Source organism: Trichosurus vulpecula, chromosome 2 (assembly GCF_011100635.1).
Source record: "Trichosurus vulpecula isolate mTriVul1 chromosome 2, mTriVul1.pri, whole genome shotgun sequence".
NCBI lineage: Eukaryota > Metazoa > Chordata > Mammalia > Diprotodontia > Phalangeridae > Trichosurus > Trichosurus vulpecula.
The window spans coordinates 439,673,126-439,689,784 of NC_050574.1; the positions used below are offsets into that span (position 1 = coordinate 439,673,126).

The 16,659-nt window shown below is 36.3% G+C and overlaps 1 protein-coding gene across 1 annotated transcript in view; it reads right to left on the bottom strand.

Moving 5' to 3' along the window:
- EFHC2 (EF-hand domain containing 2) overlaps positions 1-16,659 on the bottom strand; it is a 280,790-nt gene that overhangs the window by 192,537 nt on the left and 71,594 nt on the right. Inside the window, 1 exon segment of the mRNA XM_036747276.1 lies at positions 9,554-9,742. Coding sequence (XP_036603171.1) covers positions 9,554-9,742 — 189 coding nt within the window.

Here is a 16,659-nt window from a genome sequence, read left to right on the forward strand (position 1 = left end):
TAATAAATGAAGAAAAAGTCTTTGATAAAATATGAACCTCATTAAAAACTACAAAGTATAGGCATTAAAGGATCTTTTTTTTAATATAATAAAAATCATCTGTCTAAACCAGGGCTGTCCAAAATGCAGGCCACATGCAGCCTACAGTGCAGTTTACGTGGCCCACCTACAAGCATAGAAATTTACATAAATGCTTTACTAAGGGAAGCCAAGCTACTGCAGAGTTCTCACTAAAATGGCAAATCAAAATATATTGTCTATTGTTTCAATAAAAGCCTAAGGCTGGACAGCCCTGATCTAAACCAAAAGCTACAACAGAGAAACACTAGAAGCTTTTCCAGTAAATAGAGGAGTAAAGCGAGTATGTCTTCTTTCCCTGCTATTACTTGACTTGTCTAGAAATGCTAGTAATAGCAGTAAAAGAAATAAAGGCACAGATATATGCAAAAGGAAAGGAATCTAACCCTATATGATGATGAAATGGTGATCTAAGCAAAAAAAAAAAAGAGTAAGATAATAGCCTCAGTAAAGTTGCAGAGTAAGAAAGTAAACTCACAAAAATCAACAGCATTTCTATATAGATATCCTGGTCATGATTATGGATCTGAAACAACAGACCACTCAAACCCTGGGCATTTAATTAAAATCATATTAAATTGTTCCCAGATAAAAGCAGTGTGAAGGGTAATTAATAGTTTAGGAAAGGAAAAACCACTGGCAAGGAAATTAAAAGCAGCTGCCAAGGAGTTTCCTTGGGGTCTCAGGAGAGCCCTACCAAAGTCTAAAAACTTAATTGACTTTCTTGCCCAAAGGACTCAGAGCTAGGTGCCCAATCAATCCAGCTGGAGAAAAGGTTAACTCACACTACTCCAGATCTGTTCCACAGCCTCTTTCCTCACAAAAGTTCCAGCATTTTTTATTGGCATATGGGGAGTTAACTCATGCCTCCATATACCCACAACTATGCTGGTCCGCATCACTTCAATCCTTGACCCCTTGCTGCTAATAACATAGGTAGCCAGGATCACGATCATCAGCTACAAAACAAAGCAGCTCATCCCCTTCCCTAATCCCTGTCCTTCAAGCAAAACCTAGGCAACTCAATCAAAGGAGCCAGAAAGGACTCAATGGGCCTACCTTTGTTGAATATATAATCAGAATATTTTGGTAAGTTGATTAGTTTTCCTGAATGTTCTTTTCTACCTCTTCTTTTTTTTATTTTTTTTTTAATTTTAATTTATTTATTTAACATATTTAGTTTTCAGCATTGATTTTCACAAGAGTTTGAATTACAAATTTTCTCCCCATTTCTACCCTCCCCCCACTCCCAGATGGCATATATTCTGGTTGCCCTGTTCCCCAGTCAGCCCTCCCTTCTGTCACCCCACTCTCCTCCCATCTCCTTTTCCCTTCCTTTCTTGTAGGGCAAGATAAATTTCTATGCCCCATTGCCTGTGTATCTTATTTTCTAATTGCGTGCAAAAACTTTTTTTTTGTTTTTGAACATCTGTTTTTAAAACTTTGAGTTCCAAATTCTCTCTCCTCTTCCCTTCCCACCCACCCTCCCTAAGAAGTCAAGGAATTCAACATAGGCCACATGCGTATCATTATGTATAACCCTTCCACAATACTCATGTTGTGAAAGACTAACTATATTTTGCTCCTTCCCAACCCATCCCCCTTTATTGAATTTTCTCCCTTGACCCTGTCCCCTTTCCAGAGTGTTTGTTTTTGATTACGTCCACCCCCATCTGCCCTCCCCTCCATCATCCCCCCCTTTTTTTATCTTCTTCCCTCTTCTTTCCTGTGGGCTAAGATACACAATTGAGTATGTATGGTATTCCCTCCTCAGGTCAAATTTGATGAGAGCAAGATTCACTCATTCCCCCCTCACCTGCCCTCTCCCCTCCTCCCACAGAACTGCTTCCTCTTGCCCCCTTTATTCGAGATAATCCACCCCATTCTATCTCTCCCTATCTCCCTCTCTCAATATATTCCTCTCTCATCCCTTAATTTGATTTTATTTCTTTTAGATATCTTCGCTTCATCCATCTTCAACTCACCCTGTGTCTGCTTTCTCTCTCTCTCTCTCTCTCTCTCTCTCTCTCTCTCTCTCTCTCTCTATATATCTATCTATCTATATATATATATATATATATATACACACACACACATACATATATACATACATACACATTCACTTATATATACATATATATACATAAACATATATATATATGCATATTCCCTTCAGCTACCCTAATACTGAGGTCTCATGAATCATACACATCATCTTTCCATGTAGGAATGTAAACAAAACAGTTCAACTTTAGTAAGTCCCTTGCGATTTCTTTTTCTTAATTACCTTTTCATGCTTCTCTTGATTCTTGTGTTTGAAAGTCAAATTTTCTATTCAGCTCTGGTCTTTTCACTAAGAAAGCTTGAAAGTCCTCTATTTTACTGAAAGTCCATATTTTGCCTTGGAGCATGATACTCAGTTTTGCTGGGTAGGTGATTCTAGGTTTTAATCCTAGCTCCGTTGACCTCCAGAATATCATATTCTAAGCCCTTCGATCTCTTAATGTAGAAGCTGCTAGATCTTGGGTTATTCTGATTATATTTCCACAATACTCAAATTGTTTCTTTCTGGCTGCTTGCAGTATTTTCTCCTTGATCCGGGAGCTCTGGAATTTGGTGACAATATTCCTAGGAGATTTCTTTTTGGGATCTATTGGAGGAGGTGATCGATGGATTCTTTCAATTTCTATTTTACCCTCTGGCTCTAGAATATCAGGGCAATTCTCCTTGATAATTTCATGAAAGATGATATCTAGGCTCTTTTTTTTGATCATGCCTTTCAGGTAGTCCAATAATTTTTAAATTATCTCTCCTGGATCTATTTTCCAGGTCAGTGGTTTTTCCAATGAGATATTTCACATTGTCTTCCATTTTTTCATTCATTTGGTTCTGTTTTATAATATCCTGATTTCTCATAAAGTCACTAGCTTCCACTTGCTCCAATCTAATTTTTAAGGTGGTATTTTCTTCAGTGGTCTGTTGGACCTCCTTTTCCATTTGGCTAATTCTGCCTTTCAAGGCATTCTTCTCCTCATTGGCTTTTTGGAGCTCTTTTGACATTTGAGTTAGTCTATTTTTTAAGGTGTTGTTTTCTTCAGTGTATTTTTCAGTATTTTTTGGGTCTCCTTTAGCAAGTCATTGACTTGTTTTTCATGGTTTTCTTGCATCCTTCTCATTTCTCTTCCCAATTTTTCCTCTACTTCTCTAACTTGCTTTTCCAGATCCTTTTTGAGCTCTTCCATGGCCTGGGACCAGTTCATGTTTTTCTTGGAGGCTTCTGTTGTAGGCTCTTTGACTTTGTTAACTTCTTCTGTCTGTATGTTTTGGTCTTCTTTGTCACCAAAGAAAGAATCCAAAGTCTGAGACTGAATCTGGATGCATTTCTGCTGCCTGGCCATATTCCCAACCAACTAACTTGACCCTTGAGTTTTTCAGCGGGGTATGACTGCTTGTAGACTAAAGAGTTCTATGTTCCACATTTGGGGGGGATGCGCCAGCTCTGCCACACCAGCACTCCTCCTTCCCCAAGAATCCCCAACCCGGACTGGGCTTAGATCTTCAGCAGGCTGTGCACTCCTGCTCGGATCCGCCACTTAATTCCTCCCACCAGGTGGGCCTGGGGCCGGAAGCAACTGCAGCTGTAGCTGCCCCACCTCTGCTGCCCTGGGGCGGTGGCAGAACCACGAATTCCTTCCACTCCCGTGGCTTTTCCCATCAACCTTCTTCGCTGTCTTTGGTGTTTGTGGGTTGAGAAGTCTGGTAACTGTCGCAGCTCACTGATTCAGGGTGCTAAGGCCCTCTCCGCCCGGCTCCTCGTCTGGTTGGTCGACCCCGCTCACACTGGGCTCTGCTCTGCTCCCAGCTCCCAGCTCCCAGGTCCCAGCTCCGTGTGGGATAGACCTCACCCAGAGACCATCCAGGCTGTCCTGGGCTGCCCTGCTTCCCTCTGCTGTTTTGTGGGTTCTGCTGTTCTAGAACTGGTTCAGAGCCATTTTTTATAGGTTTTTGGAGGGACTCAGAGGGGAGCTCACACTAGTCCCTGCTTTCCAGCTGCCATCTTGGCTCTGCCCCTTTTCTACCTCTTCTTAAATTCATTGTTATAAGGGATGTTTTTCTGGATGTAGGTTGAGAGAAAGCTACAGTGTGAAATCCAGATAATGTAAAAACAGAAGCTATCCATAGAATTATAATTTTTAAAAAGCTACTTTATGTTCTGACTAATGCATAAAACTAAAAATGTTAAGCATTACTATGGTATGACTCTTCATACTTCCTACAAATACACCTTAAGACTCTTTTTATTGAGAAGCTAGCCTTTCAAAAGAGAGAAAGCCATAGAATCTGGAAAGCAATTTGAAATCACGCAAAAAAATTGACTATAATGTCCATATCCATACAATTAAAGTCTTTTTTATCACCTTGAAGAGAATGAAAGATGCCAGAGAGGTGAAGGACTATTGGAGTTTCTCCCTACTTTACATGAAACACTCAGAAGCAGTTCATATTTTTAGTTTAAAAGTTTAGCTTAGTCAACCTGGTTTTTTTCTCTTTGTAAACATACACCTAAGGTCATAATTTCACCATTCTTAGGGGGAGATATTGTAATTGAAAGAATACACGGCTTGGAGGCAGAGGACTCTTGCTTTGAATCCCAGCTCTGTTACTAACCATGAGTGGCCTTGGAAAAGCCACATAAAACACTCAGCGGTAGAAAGAGTGTTGGCAGTTTACCACTATTATCCAATCATTTAAACCTCCCCAGGCTTCATCTTCCGGCTGGACAAGATGGATGTCCTCTAAAGTCCCCTTTTAGCTTTAAATCCATGATTCCCTAAAATGAAATGGTGTCAAACTCAAATGAAAACTGATCCCTACAGGCTGTATTTTTGACCTAGAAACCCACCAATGAACATTTATCTATGTTGGATTGGATTTTTATTTATTTCCTTATATATTTCCCAAATTCAGAATAATTAAAAGAATTACTTAAAAGAAATAAAAAAATGTAAAAAAGTAATAATGCAAAGCAACTATGCATTAATTCTACGTATTTAGAAACTATCAAATTCTCAGTAAGTTACCAATCTTTGCAGTTATAAACATTACGAATACAATAATATTGCATTAGATGTGCCTTTTCCCTCCCACTTCACTAGGCTAACCCTGTTTATATAAAATAACAAATTGATTAGAGCAATAAGTTGTAAAAGAAAAAAAAACCATAAAAAAGACATTCTATATAATTCCATTATCTGGATGTTTCCAGATTATTCCTCTATAGATAGCAAATGACTGGAAGCAGTATGAGTGTCCAATTTGGGGCAAGTCACTGAATTTCTCTGGTCCTCAGTTTTCTCACTTGTAAAGTAAGTCAACTGACTATATGATCTCTAAGGTCTTATTTTGTCTTTAAATGTAAGATCCTGTAACTGGTCATATGTGACTGTAACAGCCAAAAATCAGAAAGTGCCAAACCATAACCTTAAACTGAAAAGAGAAATTGATTGTTGCTCTCTGGACTCCCTGAAATTGCATCCTATCTGTGAATCTGCAGTCTGAGCAATGCATTGTCAGGGAGACCTTAAGATCTACTGAAAACTGGGAGAAGGGTCTTCCTTTGTGTCTGAGTTATTGTACTTAAATAACAAAGGCAGTAATTCTAAATAAGATGCTAACATCTGGAAGCTTCTATATTCCCCGATGCAAGGGTTAGGGGTGAGGCTAATTTCAAAAGAATACAATGAACAGGTCTTGATTTGTTTATGGAACCCCTAATTTAGAAAGTGCCTAAGTATTTGTCCTGGGTATTAACTAAGATGCAGTATGTGGTTCATAGCCTCATTAAAGCAAGTAAATATTTCATAGCTTTAGTATCTGATCTCAACCTTAATGAATATTTAATAGAAGCTGACCAACAACAACGGCAAAAACCTGAAGGAATTATGTTCCATTTAGTTAGAACTGGAGTCTCTAAGCTACTATAGCAGCTTCTCAAATAGTCTGAAGCTAAAATTATACCACTCTCATAAAATATTCTACATTATTTTATAACCAACTAAAAGACTACAAAATATGGTTTTAAATTTATAAATTAAATATTTTTAAAAAGAATTTAACATAGCTTATAATTTGAAAAAAAATGCAAGAAAATGTTTTAATGTACTTGCAGCAGCATTAGACATTCAGTAGAATATGCTCCCTGAAATGCTGTCAGTACTCCTTTACGAAGCCAGGACTGAAAAACTGAATCTGTTATCTATGGGCTCTTGACAATTTATTTATTGGGGAACCATAGCACAAAGTTACTTTCAGGGTAGACAACAATAGAAAACGATTGCACAATGCCACCTAAACACATTTGTTATTTTTAAAATCATGTATTTATTGGGCATTTATTATGTACCCCAGCCTATTCTAGATAAGGAAACTAGAAAAGAAAAAGGGAGGAAAAATCTATTACCTACATCAGGCACACAAACAATTTTTTAGAAATGGAGGTCCATGGACCAATTTAGGATTTTATATTAAATCTTAAGTTGGCTAGTGAAAGTCTCCCAAGGATAAAGTTATATGCTTCAATTTATCCAATCAATGTTGATTAGTTGAATAAAGGTGAAGAATAATGGAGAGCAAACAAAACCTAACTCCTATTCCCTCTCCAGATGCATACATAGGAACATCTGCTTTCATTATATATGGGATGTGAGATAAGACATTTCTACAGTGACTCCCCAGATTAAAGTCCCTAAACAATATGATCTCTTCCTATACCTATAAGAATAAGGATTTAAGATTATTAACCTAAAACTTCTTTGTTTTGATAGTAATATGAATTGTGCCATTGGGGTCAAAAATGAGGCAATGACATCTAAATAAAAACTTGATTAGGTAATGGATTCTCTAATAAAATCCATATATTGTTGTGGTGAATTAATGCATCCTAGGGTCTATTAATTTGACCTAAAAAAAAACACTGTGGGGGGAAGGAGCCAAGATTGTATAGTGGTAGGAAGCAGTACAGTGAGTTCAGCTACATGAACTTCTCCAAATTGATTTAGAAAATGCAGTAGACCCAATCTTGATGGCAAAATCCCCATTCAAGTCACATGAGTCATCTGTCCAGATGAGTGTGGCATAGGTAGACAGAAAGGGAGTCTTCACATTGCACTATAAGCACTCCAGCCCCCAAGCAAAAGCCCCTTACCAAGGCACCCCAAAACCATACCAGGGCACTGTGACAGGGATAGGAGCCAAACAGCAGCTTTGCCAACCACTATTGAGTTCCAGATCACAGATCCAGGGCAGACTGACAAGGAGACCTGCACAGGGGAGTGGTGTTCCTATGTAGGGAGACCCTGGGCAGAGGACCCAGAGAGGAAGAAGTTCAGAAGCCAGCAGCAGTAGCAATAGCAGTGACATGGCTCAGATTCCAAGCCAGAGCAGAGTCTCACTCTCAACATGTAGTCTATCCTGCAGAGGACTAACCAAGGAAGGAATCCCATACCAAAGGGGAACCTACAATTCTGTTACTCTGAAGCAAGAGAACTTCCCAGTTGGCTGATAGGGGCTGAATCCATCAGGAATCTTACTCTTACACATGCCCAAACAAACAAAAAGAACCATACAGTAATGAGCTATTATGATGGCAGGGATATTCAAGATACAAAGAAGAAAAGATTGTCTCTAAAACATCTACAAACATTGCCTCAGAAAAGAATATCATTTAAGCATAAACTCAACTAAGATTGCTAGAAGAGATGAAGCAAGAATTTAAAAAATTTTAAGGAGAGTTTTTATAAATGAAATAAAAATACCTGAGGAAAAAAATGGAAAAGAAATAAAAGCTATGGAAGAAAGAATTGGAAAGAGAATTAACTGCTGGCACAGGGGCTACAAGACCTTGTCCGAGCAATAAACTCCCTGAAAATCTGAATGGACCAAATTGAAGCCAATGACTCCATAAAAGAGTAAGAAAGGTTAAAACAAAGTAAAAAGGCTGGGGAAAAAAAACAGAAGAAAATGCAAGTTATCTCATAGCAAAATCAAATGACCTGGAAAGCAGATTAAGAAGAAAATAATTTAAGAATCTTTGAACTATTTGAACACCATGACCAAAAAAAAACAAAAACAAAAAACAAAAAATAGTGCCTAGACGTTACATTTCAATAAGTCTTAAAACTGTCAGACCTTTTCAAACCAGATGGAGAAGAGTAAATAAAAAGGGTCTACTGGTCACCTCCTGAAATAAATCCCAAAATGAAAACTCCCAGGAACATTATACCCAAATTCCAAGAATGCCATGGTTGGCCTCTGATTTGCAACACTGATGGGAGTGCTCACATGCATGAGATCATAAATCAATTCAAGTAGCTAGAGAATCCTTAGGATCACTCATTAGAAATAAGTGAGTTATAATTATTTAAGACAATGATACTTTCATTTTATTTCTGGTTTTCAAATTTTCCCAGATAAATGTTATTAACTTTTGTGTGTATTTACATACATGAATATATATTATATGTATATGTACATATATGTACACATATATACACACATATACACACACACATACACACACACATACATATAAATTCAGCTCTTTGACAAATAAAAAACTCAATTTTTAGCACTATGATTTTTACCTTGACAAATTCTGTTATTCCTCAGTTGTCACTCTATCATTTTTGCAATTAGAGAGATGGTTATAATTAGAGAGTATGACATGATTCTTTTCATTATCTTTACTTGCTCTCAATTCATAAGACAATCTGGTTGAAAAAATTGACTTGACTAAAAGCATCTTAACAGGCACACCTAATAATATTGATTGGAGCTGTAAGGGAACCATGACATGATCATCCCACTGCTTAGTGTGATCAAAGTATCAAAGGGTAGGAAAAGAATTCTCATCCTTCTCCTCCAACAATAGCTAATCACTGGGCATGTATCCAACACAACCACTCCTACCCTTCACTCATCACACAAACACACCTTTTCTCCCTTACTCAACGACCCAATCTGCATCCTCCTGAGATGGGCATCAGTCTCCCAGAGCAGTTATAATCAAGCTTCAACCCCAGGTGCCATTGAAAAAATTCTCTTGTTCCCACCAGCACACCCACCAGGAGAAAAGAAACTACTGATAAAAGTGTGTGATCAAAAATATTTGGAGATCACTACGGAAGACTACAAAAAAGTGTTTGAAGGCTAGGCAGGGGGGAAAGAAAAGCAAAAACATTTAGGTGTTAGGGTTTTCTTTTTTTCTTTTAAAGCTACTTAGGGCTAGTCTATATTTATTTGTTTGTTTGTTTAAAGAAAAAGCACATAACAAGTGACATTGTTCCAGGCCACTCCTACCACCATTTTCCCAAATCCATTCAAATACAATCTCCTACCTGAGGGTTTTCATGCTGAAATAACTCTGTGTATTTTTTTGGCTTTTACAACTGTATTTCTAATAAGGTCAATAGCATACCTGTTTGTCAAATGCTACCCACGATGGCACATCACTTCCTAGTCCTCGAGGGAAAACGCTGTATTTAGGTTTAAAACGTTGTCCAAGTAGAGGTTCACCACCTATTCCAGGGTTATCTTCATTCAGTAGCATGGCAACATCGTTGCAAAAGCCCCAGTGCTGAGATTTATGGAACCTTTCTTTCCCCAGCTGAGAATACAAAAAAAAAAATATATATATATATATATCCAAAGTTAATTATTTGATTTCTAAAATTATTTTTAATATAAATTTTTTAACATTAATTTTCCCATTTCAAAATAACTGGAAAATAGCATATAATCACCATGAATCTTTACGCAAAAGCCTATGTCATATTTGAAGGGGAGCAAATTTAAATGTACACAAAACTCTGAAATGCAGCAAGTTCAATGCTATCTTTAAAAAATCATTATTACTGCAAGTAAGCATTTATAATATTTGATTGTTAATTGTTCTTCTTTATCCACTAGATTCTTCCTTAAATGCCTCCCTGTGGCATAGCAGAAATGCTTGGTTTTCCAAAACTATTAATTAAGCATAAGCTATGGAAGGTTCTACCAAACTCCAAGGAATATAAATGGCCCAGTAGTGACCTGTATGTTTGTCATCTGAGGACCATCAGACTATCTAAATTAAGAGAGGTTTATCCCTAGGAGACTGGCCACCATGGGAAGAAATGTTTTGGCCACAACAACTCATTAAAACTTCCTATTAAGACATGAGTGGGAGCATCATCCACACCAGTGAGATCATAGATCCCTTAAATAAAGTCCTTATTTGCTAAACACACAAACACCAAACAAACCAAAATAACTGTTTGTTGACTGATTACTGGAACAGAAAGCAAGCCAAACCACTTAACTCCTATTCTGTTTTCTCTCTCTCCCCAACTCTAACATATAGACTCACACACATACATATAAGTATACAGAAACATATATAAATATACTTTTATTCTCTTTAATGTTGACAAAAATATTTAATTACATAAACAACAAATGGATTGTAAATAAGCATAAATTATAAATTTTTAGATTTCTGTGATTCATAGACTGTTTTAATTTTTTTTAATCACATAGGAATTTTGAAAAGGTGATAACAAAATTTTCCTATTTTTCTCCAGGTCTCCTCCAGAACTTCTTTTCTGTGTATTTATGTCAGCTTTTAGTGATGTTACCATGGTTACTGGCACACTAGTCAGTATACATATCTCCACTTTGGTTCTCTTTTCTTCATTGCTTTGCACTATTCTATAAAAGTCTTCTCATAACTCTTTCAATTCTTCATAATTGTCCATTCTTATGGCATAATAATATTTAATTAAATCATATTCCATAATTTGTTTAGCCAAGTCCCCAAGTGAAGAACGTATAGAATATTTCTAGTTTTTTATTTTTGTTTTGTTTTGCCATTGTGAATGGTAGCACTAGGAAAACTTCTGTACAAATAGATCTCTTTTTTCCCCCAGTCAATAGCAACCTTAGGGTACATCTTAAAAGGGAGAAAAACGGATCAAAGGATTTGGATAGTTCTGCTGCCATTACCAAATAATCATACAGTTTATCAGTATCAATTTATCAGTAGTATAATAGAATACTTGCTTTTTCACAAGTACATTAGCATTCAATTTTGTTACCCCGCACTATTTTGCCATTTTGGTAGGTGTGAAGTGGTATCTCAATATTGTTTTATTTTATATGATTATGACAATTAGAAAGCTTGAAATCTTCCAAGTGACTGACAATTTATAATCTTCTTTTTAGAACTGTCTGCTCACATTGACTATGTATCGATTGAGAAATGGATCTTATTTATAAATGCATGACAATCCTTTATCTATTTGAGATGTTGAAATTTAGCAGAAGTACTTTTCCCCCACCATCTCTCTTTTTTATTGTCTTCTGTTATATAAAAGCTTTTTTTATTTTTAAATAATTAATTTTATCTAGCTTTTCTCTTATAATTTCTTTGGCTTCTTGGATAGCTAAAAAAAATTAACTCTATAATTGTAATAGTTAACATTCCATTATTTTTTAATTTGTAATAATTTTATGCTCAGAATCACCATGTAATAGTTATGATACATGCTTTGAGAACGAGACCTACTCCCATTTTTACCATACTGCCATCTAATTTTCCTAATTTTTTAACTCAATGATGAATATTTTTAATATTTTCCAATAATTTGCTATAACTGATTTATCAATGCTATCAAATCTTTTTCATTGAATTTTTTTCCTATATTTTAGAATAGAAATACCAATTAATTTTGATAATTACTGCTTGCTAGCACTATTTGAGACCTGGAAGTAAAGTATGTTATGTACAAGGTAGGTGAGAAAATTTGCCCTGGTCACCAAGGCTTCTGTAGCTTCATGTGCCTGGGAGATTTTTTATGCATGCATGCATACATACATATGTATGTTTGTATATATGTACACATGCCCACACCAAGCAATGTCAGATTGATCTTTATTTAGCTCCAATCAAATATGTAGGGAGAAATAATATGATCACGTAGTGTCAAGAGGGCCAGCCTTAGAGTCAGAAACACCTAGGCTCCAGCCTCACCTCTTAAAGCTACTATGTAACCAAGTCACAATCTCTGTTTCCCCAGGCAACTCTATAATACTTTAAGTTATAGAAGGGTTGCTGATCTGCATCAGAGGAAGAAGGGTGGCTAGGTGGTGCATTGGACAGAGTGCCAGACCTAGAGTCAGGGAGACTCATTTTCCTGATTTCAAATCTAGCTGTGCAACCCTGGGCAAGTGACTTCACCCTGTTTGCCTCAGTTTCCTCATCTGTAAAATGAGCTGGAGAAGGAAATGGCAAGCTACTCCAGGATCTTTGCCAAGAAAGCCCCAAATAAGGTCATGAAGAGTCGCACATAACTAAACAGCAACAACAAAATCAGAGGGGGATGTTTCAACAGCGTACTGATTAAAATGTAGGTCAGGATCACCCGCTCCTCTTAAAACAATGTAGTAAAACTCAGTATATGCGAAAAATAAAACGCAACACCACAAAACACTTTCTTCATCAGATGAGGGAGCAGACTGAGTAAACAGTACATATTCACATGTATTACCATTGTTCAAATGTATATTAAATGCTGTTGTAATTAGTAAAATACAAAATTATTTCAAAGCATTACTAAATTACTAAGTTTTTATCATCATCTATTTTCTCCACCAAGTAACAGTCCATGAGATCTTATTTAATGTAAATAAGGTATCATTCTAAAAAAAAATGGAGTACCACTGTGGTAGAAGTTATTTGCATTTTGAATGTATAATTGAATTTATTTGTGAAGTCATCTAGTCCTGGTATCTCTTAACATGGAAGATCAGCACTGATCTATTCAATTTCTCACTCTGATATTGGTTTATTTAGGTTGTGTTTCTCCTGTGTTGTCAATTTGAATATTGTTATAAATATTCATTCATTTATTTCTATTCTGTTTTCTTGGCATAGGTATAAAAGTTTTTCTTTTATTCTCCATTTATTATCTTCCCTTTCCCAAATTGATTTTGGTAATTTTTTTATTCTACACTTTTTTAATATATTTGCTAATGATTTTTTTCTTTTTTCAAAGAACAAGTTCCTCTGTTTTATTTATTCATTTTCTGTGTTACTAATATAGCTCTAATTCTGGTGGTTTTTTATTTGTCCTTTGATTTATTAGTTTGCTCATCTAAAAAACATTTCACTGACAATAACAATATCACAGATTTTAAAACTGGAAGGAACAATACAAATCATCTTGTCCAATCCAGTCACTTTACAGGGATGGCAACTGAGGCCCAGACAGGCTGGGCGGGGAAGGGTTCCCAAAGTGACACAGGTGCAAATGATAGAGCTAAAACACATGCCCTCTGACTCTCAATCCAGTTCTCTTTTCACTTCATTACTTCTTGTGACCTCTTGTTTTACCAATTTACTGGAAGATCTGCTTACATCTTCTCAAATAAAAAGAATGATCTTTATCTTCATCTTAGGAAGTATAGAAAAAAAAGTTCAAGAAATGAAAAACTAATATTATCTCAGAAGATGGTAAGACAGCACCTTATTGCTCTCAATGAGTTCAAATCATCAATAGATGAATAACTTCCCAAGATACTAAAGGAACTTGTGGATTTGATCAGGGAGCCATTATTAGTAATTTGTGAAAAATCTTTGAAAACAGGAGAGATCACCCAGGACTAGAGACCAGAAAATGTTCCCCTAATTTTTACAAAGGGCAAGAAAGTAATTATAAGCACTATGAAGTAATAAGCTTACTAAAAATCCTTGGCAAAACTCTAGAATACATGATTAAATGTTTTGTGAGAAAGTAAAACAGCAATCACTTTAAAACTGCCCAGCTTCATCAAAAATAAATAATTCCATAATAACCTCATTTCCTGCTTTCACTTGTAAATAAGGGAAATGTTATGATCACAGTATATGCATATTTTAGCAACACATTTGCCTGTTTCTCATTATATCCTCTGACAAGCTGAAGAGATGTTAGCTATACAGTAGTATATATAGTTAGGTGGATTCAGAAATGGTTTAATGGAAATTTCTACATGCTTGCTACACATGAAATACCACTCAAAATCAACAATTTGTACTATTATACTTAATCATTTGGAGGAAAATACACATTTTTGGCAGTTTATTTGTGTGTTTGTTTAGGTTTTTCTGCTGTGTCAAAAACAAAATTTATCAACTAAAAAAGGAGAGGTACTTATTTATAATCTAACTGTCCATGCTATCAGAATATATGCCTGTATTTTTAGGTTTAATTTTTCCTTATATTTCATGTGCTTATTAGTCTTTCTTGACTATTTTTGTTTTAAAAGGATATTAATGTTTGTGTGCATATTTATTTGTTTTTATTTTTTTAGATTGTATCTATGACAATGCTCTATTGCCAAAGACAAAGGATTCTTTCTGGCAGCTGTTGACCAGGAGAGGGAGTCAAAAGGAATGCAGAGAGATTCTTCTCGCCAATGTCCTGAGCCCCACAGCCAAAGAGAGAGACTAGAAATTGTTGCCACAAAGGAAGAACCAACCCATCATCAAAACTGAACATCCATTATTCATTTGTTGGGGAATGTATGGTTCAAAGTTACCATCAAGAATTAATCACTTTATAAAGAAGTTCTCTAGTACTTAACTTAATTTTTGAATCATCAACATCATTAATCATGACTGTCAACAAGCATTCATTAAAATGGAGGCCATTCACCAAGAGCTAGTTGCCTCTTCTCTCATTACTCAGATATCTTCTCCTATGATCTCCTCTTTCACTCTGTCTCAGACTACAAGGCAAACCCCTCAACAAACATCCTTAATCTCATCCTATCCTATTTTCTCCAACAGGTTGCCCCCTCTATCATCTTCACTCTTACTCATCTTCCATCACTCCCTCTCTACTGGCTGCTTCTCTGTTGCCTAGGCCTACATCCATTTTAATTCCATCCTTAAAAAAAAACCCTCGTTTGATCTGACTATCTCAGCTAGCTACTGTATTATATTTTTCCCCTGCTAAATTCCTTGAGAGAGCCTTCTACAATTGCTGCTTCCTCATTGTCTCTTCTCATTCTCTTCTTAACTCATAACAGTCTGGCTTTCAACCTCATCAGTCAACTGAAACTGCTCCCTTTAAATTTAATAACAATCTTTGATTGGCAAATCTAAAGGCCTTTCCTTAAACCTCATCCTTCTTGACCTCTCTTTGACACTTGAAGATTAGTTTCTCCTGTATACTCCATTTTTTTATGGTTGCAATTGATTAATATATTTCCATATGCCTTGATTATTTAGCATTTTTGTCTATTTAATATTTTTAGTTTTCAACATTGGTTTCCACAAGATTTTGAGTTACAAATTTTCTCCCCATTTCTACCCTCCCCTCACCCCAAGATGGCATATATTCTGATTGCCCCTTTCCCCAGTCTGCCCTCCCTTATGTCACCCCCACTCCTCCCCCCACCTTATCCCCTTTCCCCTTACTTTCTTGTAGGGCAAGATAGATTTCTATACCCCATTGCCTGTATATCTTATTTCCCAGTTGCATGTAAAAACAATTTTTTTGGAACATTTGGTTTTAGAACTTTGAGTTCCCAATTCTCTCCCTTCTTCCCTCCCCATCCATCCTCCTTGAGAAGGCAAGCAATTGAACATAGGCCCGACATGTATTGCTATGCAAAACACTTCCATAATAGTCATGTTGTGAAAGACTAACTGTATCTCCCTCCATTCTATCCTGTCCCTCTTAATTCAATATTCTCCATTGTCCTTGTACCTTTTTAGAAGTGTTTGCTTTTGACCTCCTCCTCCCCCAATCTGCCCTCCCTTCTATCATCTTCCCCCTCTTATCCCCTTCCCCCTACTTTCCTGTAGGGTAAGATACCCAACTGAGTGTGTATGTTACTCCCTCCATAAGTCAAATCCGATGAGAGCAAGATTCACTCATTCCCTTTCACCTGCTCCCTCTTCCTTTCCATTATAACTGCTTTTTCTTGCCACTTTTATGTGAGATAATTTACCCCCATTCTATCTCTCCCTTTCTCTTTCTCCCAATATACTCCTCTCTCATCACTTAATTTTTATTTTTTCAGATATCATCCCTTCATATTCAACTCACTCTATGCCTTCTGTCTATATATATATATATATATAATATACATTCCCTTCAACTACCCTAATACTGAGAATACATGAGTTACAGATATCATCTTACCAAGTAGGAATGTAAACAAAATGGTTCAACTTTAGTAAGTCCCTTATGATTTCTCTTTCCTGTTTACCTTTTCATGCTTCTCTTGATTCTTGCATTTGAAAGTCAAATTTTCTATTCAGCTCTGGTCTTTTCATCAAGAATGCTTGAAAATCCTCTATTTTATTGAAAATCCATATTTTGCCCTGAAGTATTGTACTCAGTTTTGCTGGGTAGGTGATTTTTGGTTTTAATCCTAGCTCCCTCGACCTCTGGAATGTCATATTCCAAGCCCTTCGATCCCTTAATGTAGAAGCTACCAGATCTTGTGTTATCCTGATTGTGTTTCCACAATACTCAAATTGTTTCCTTCTGG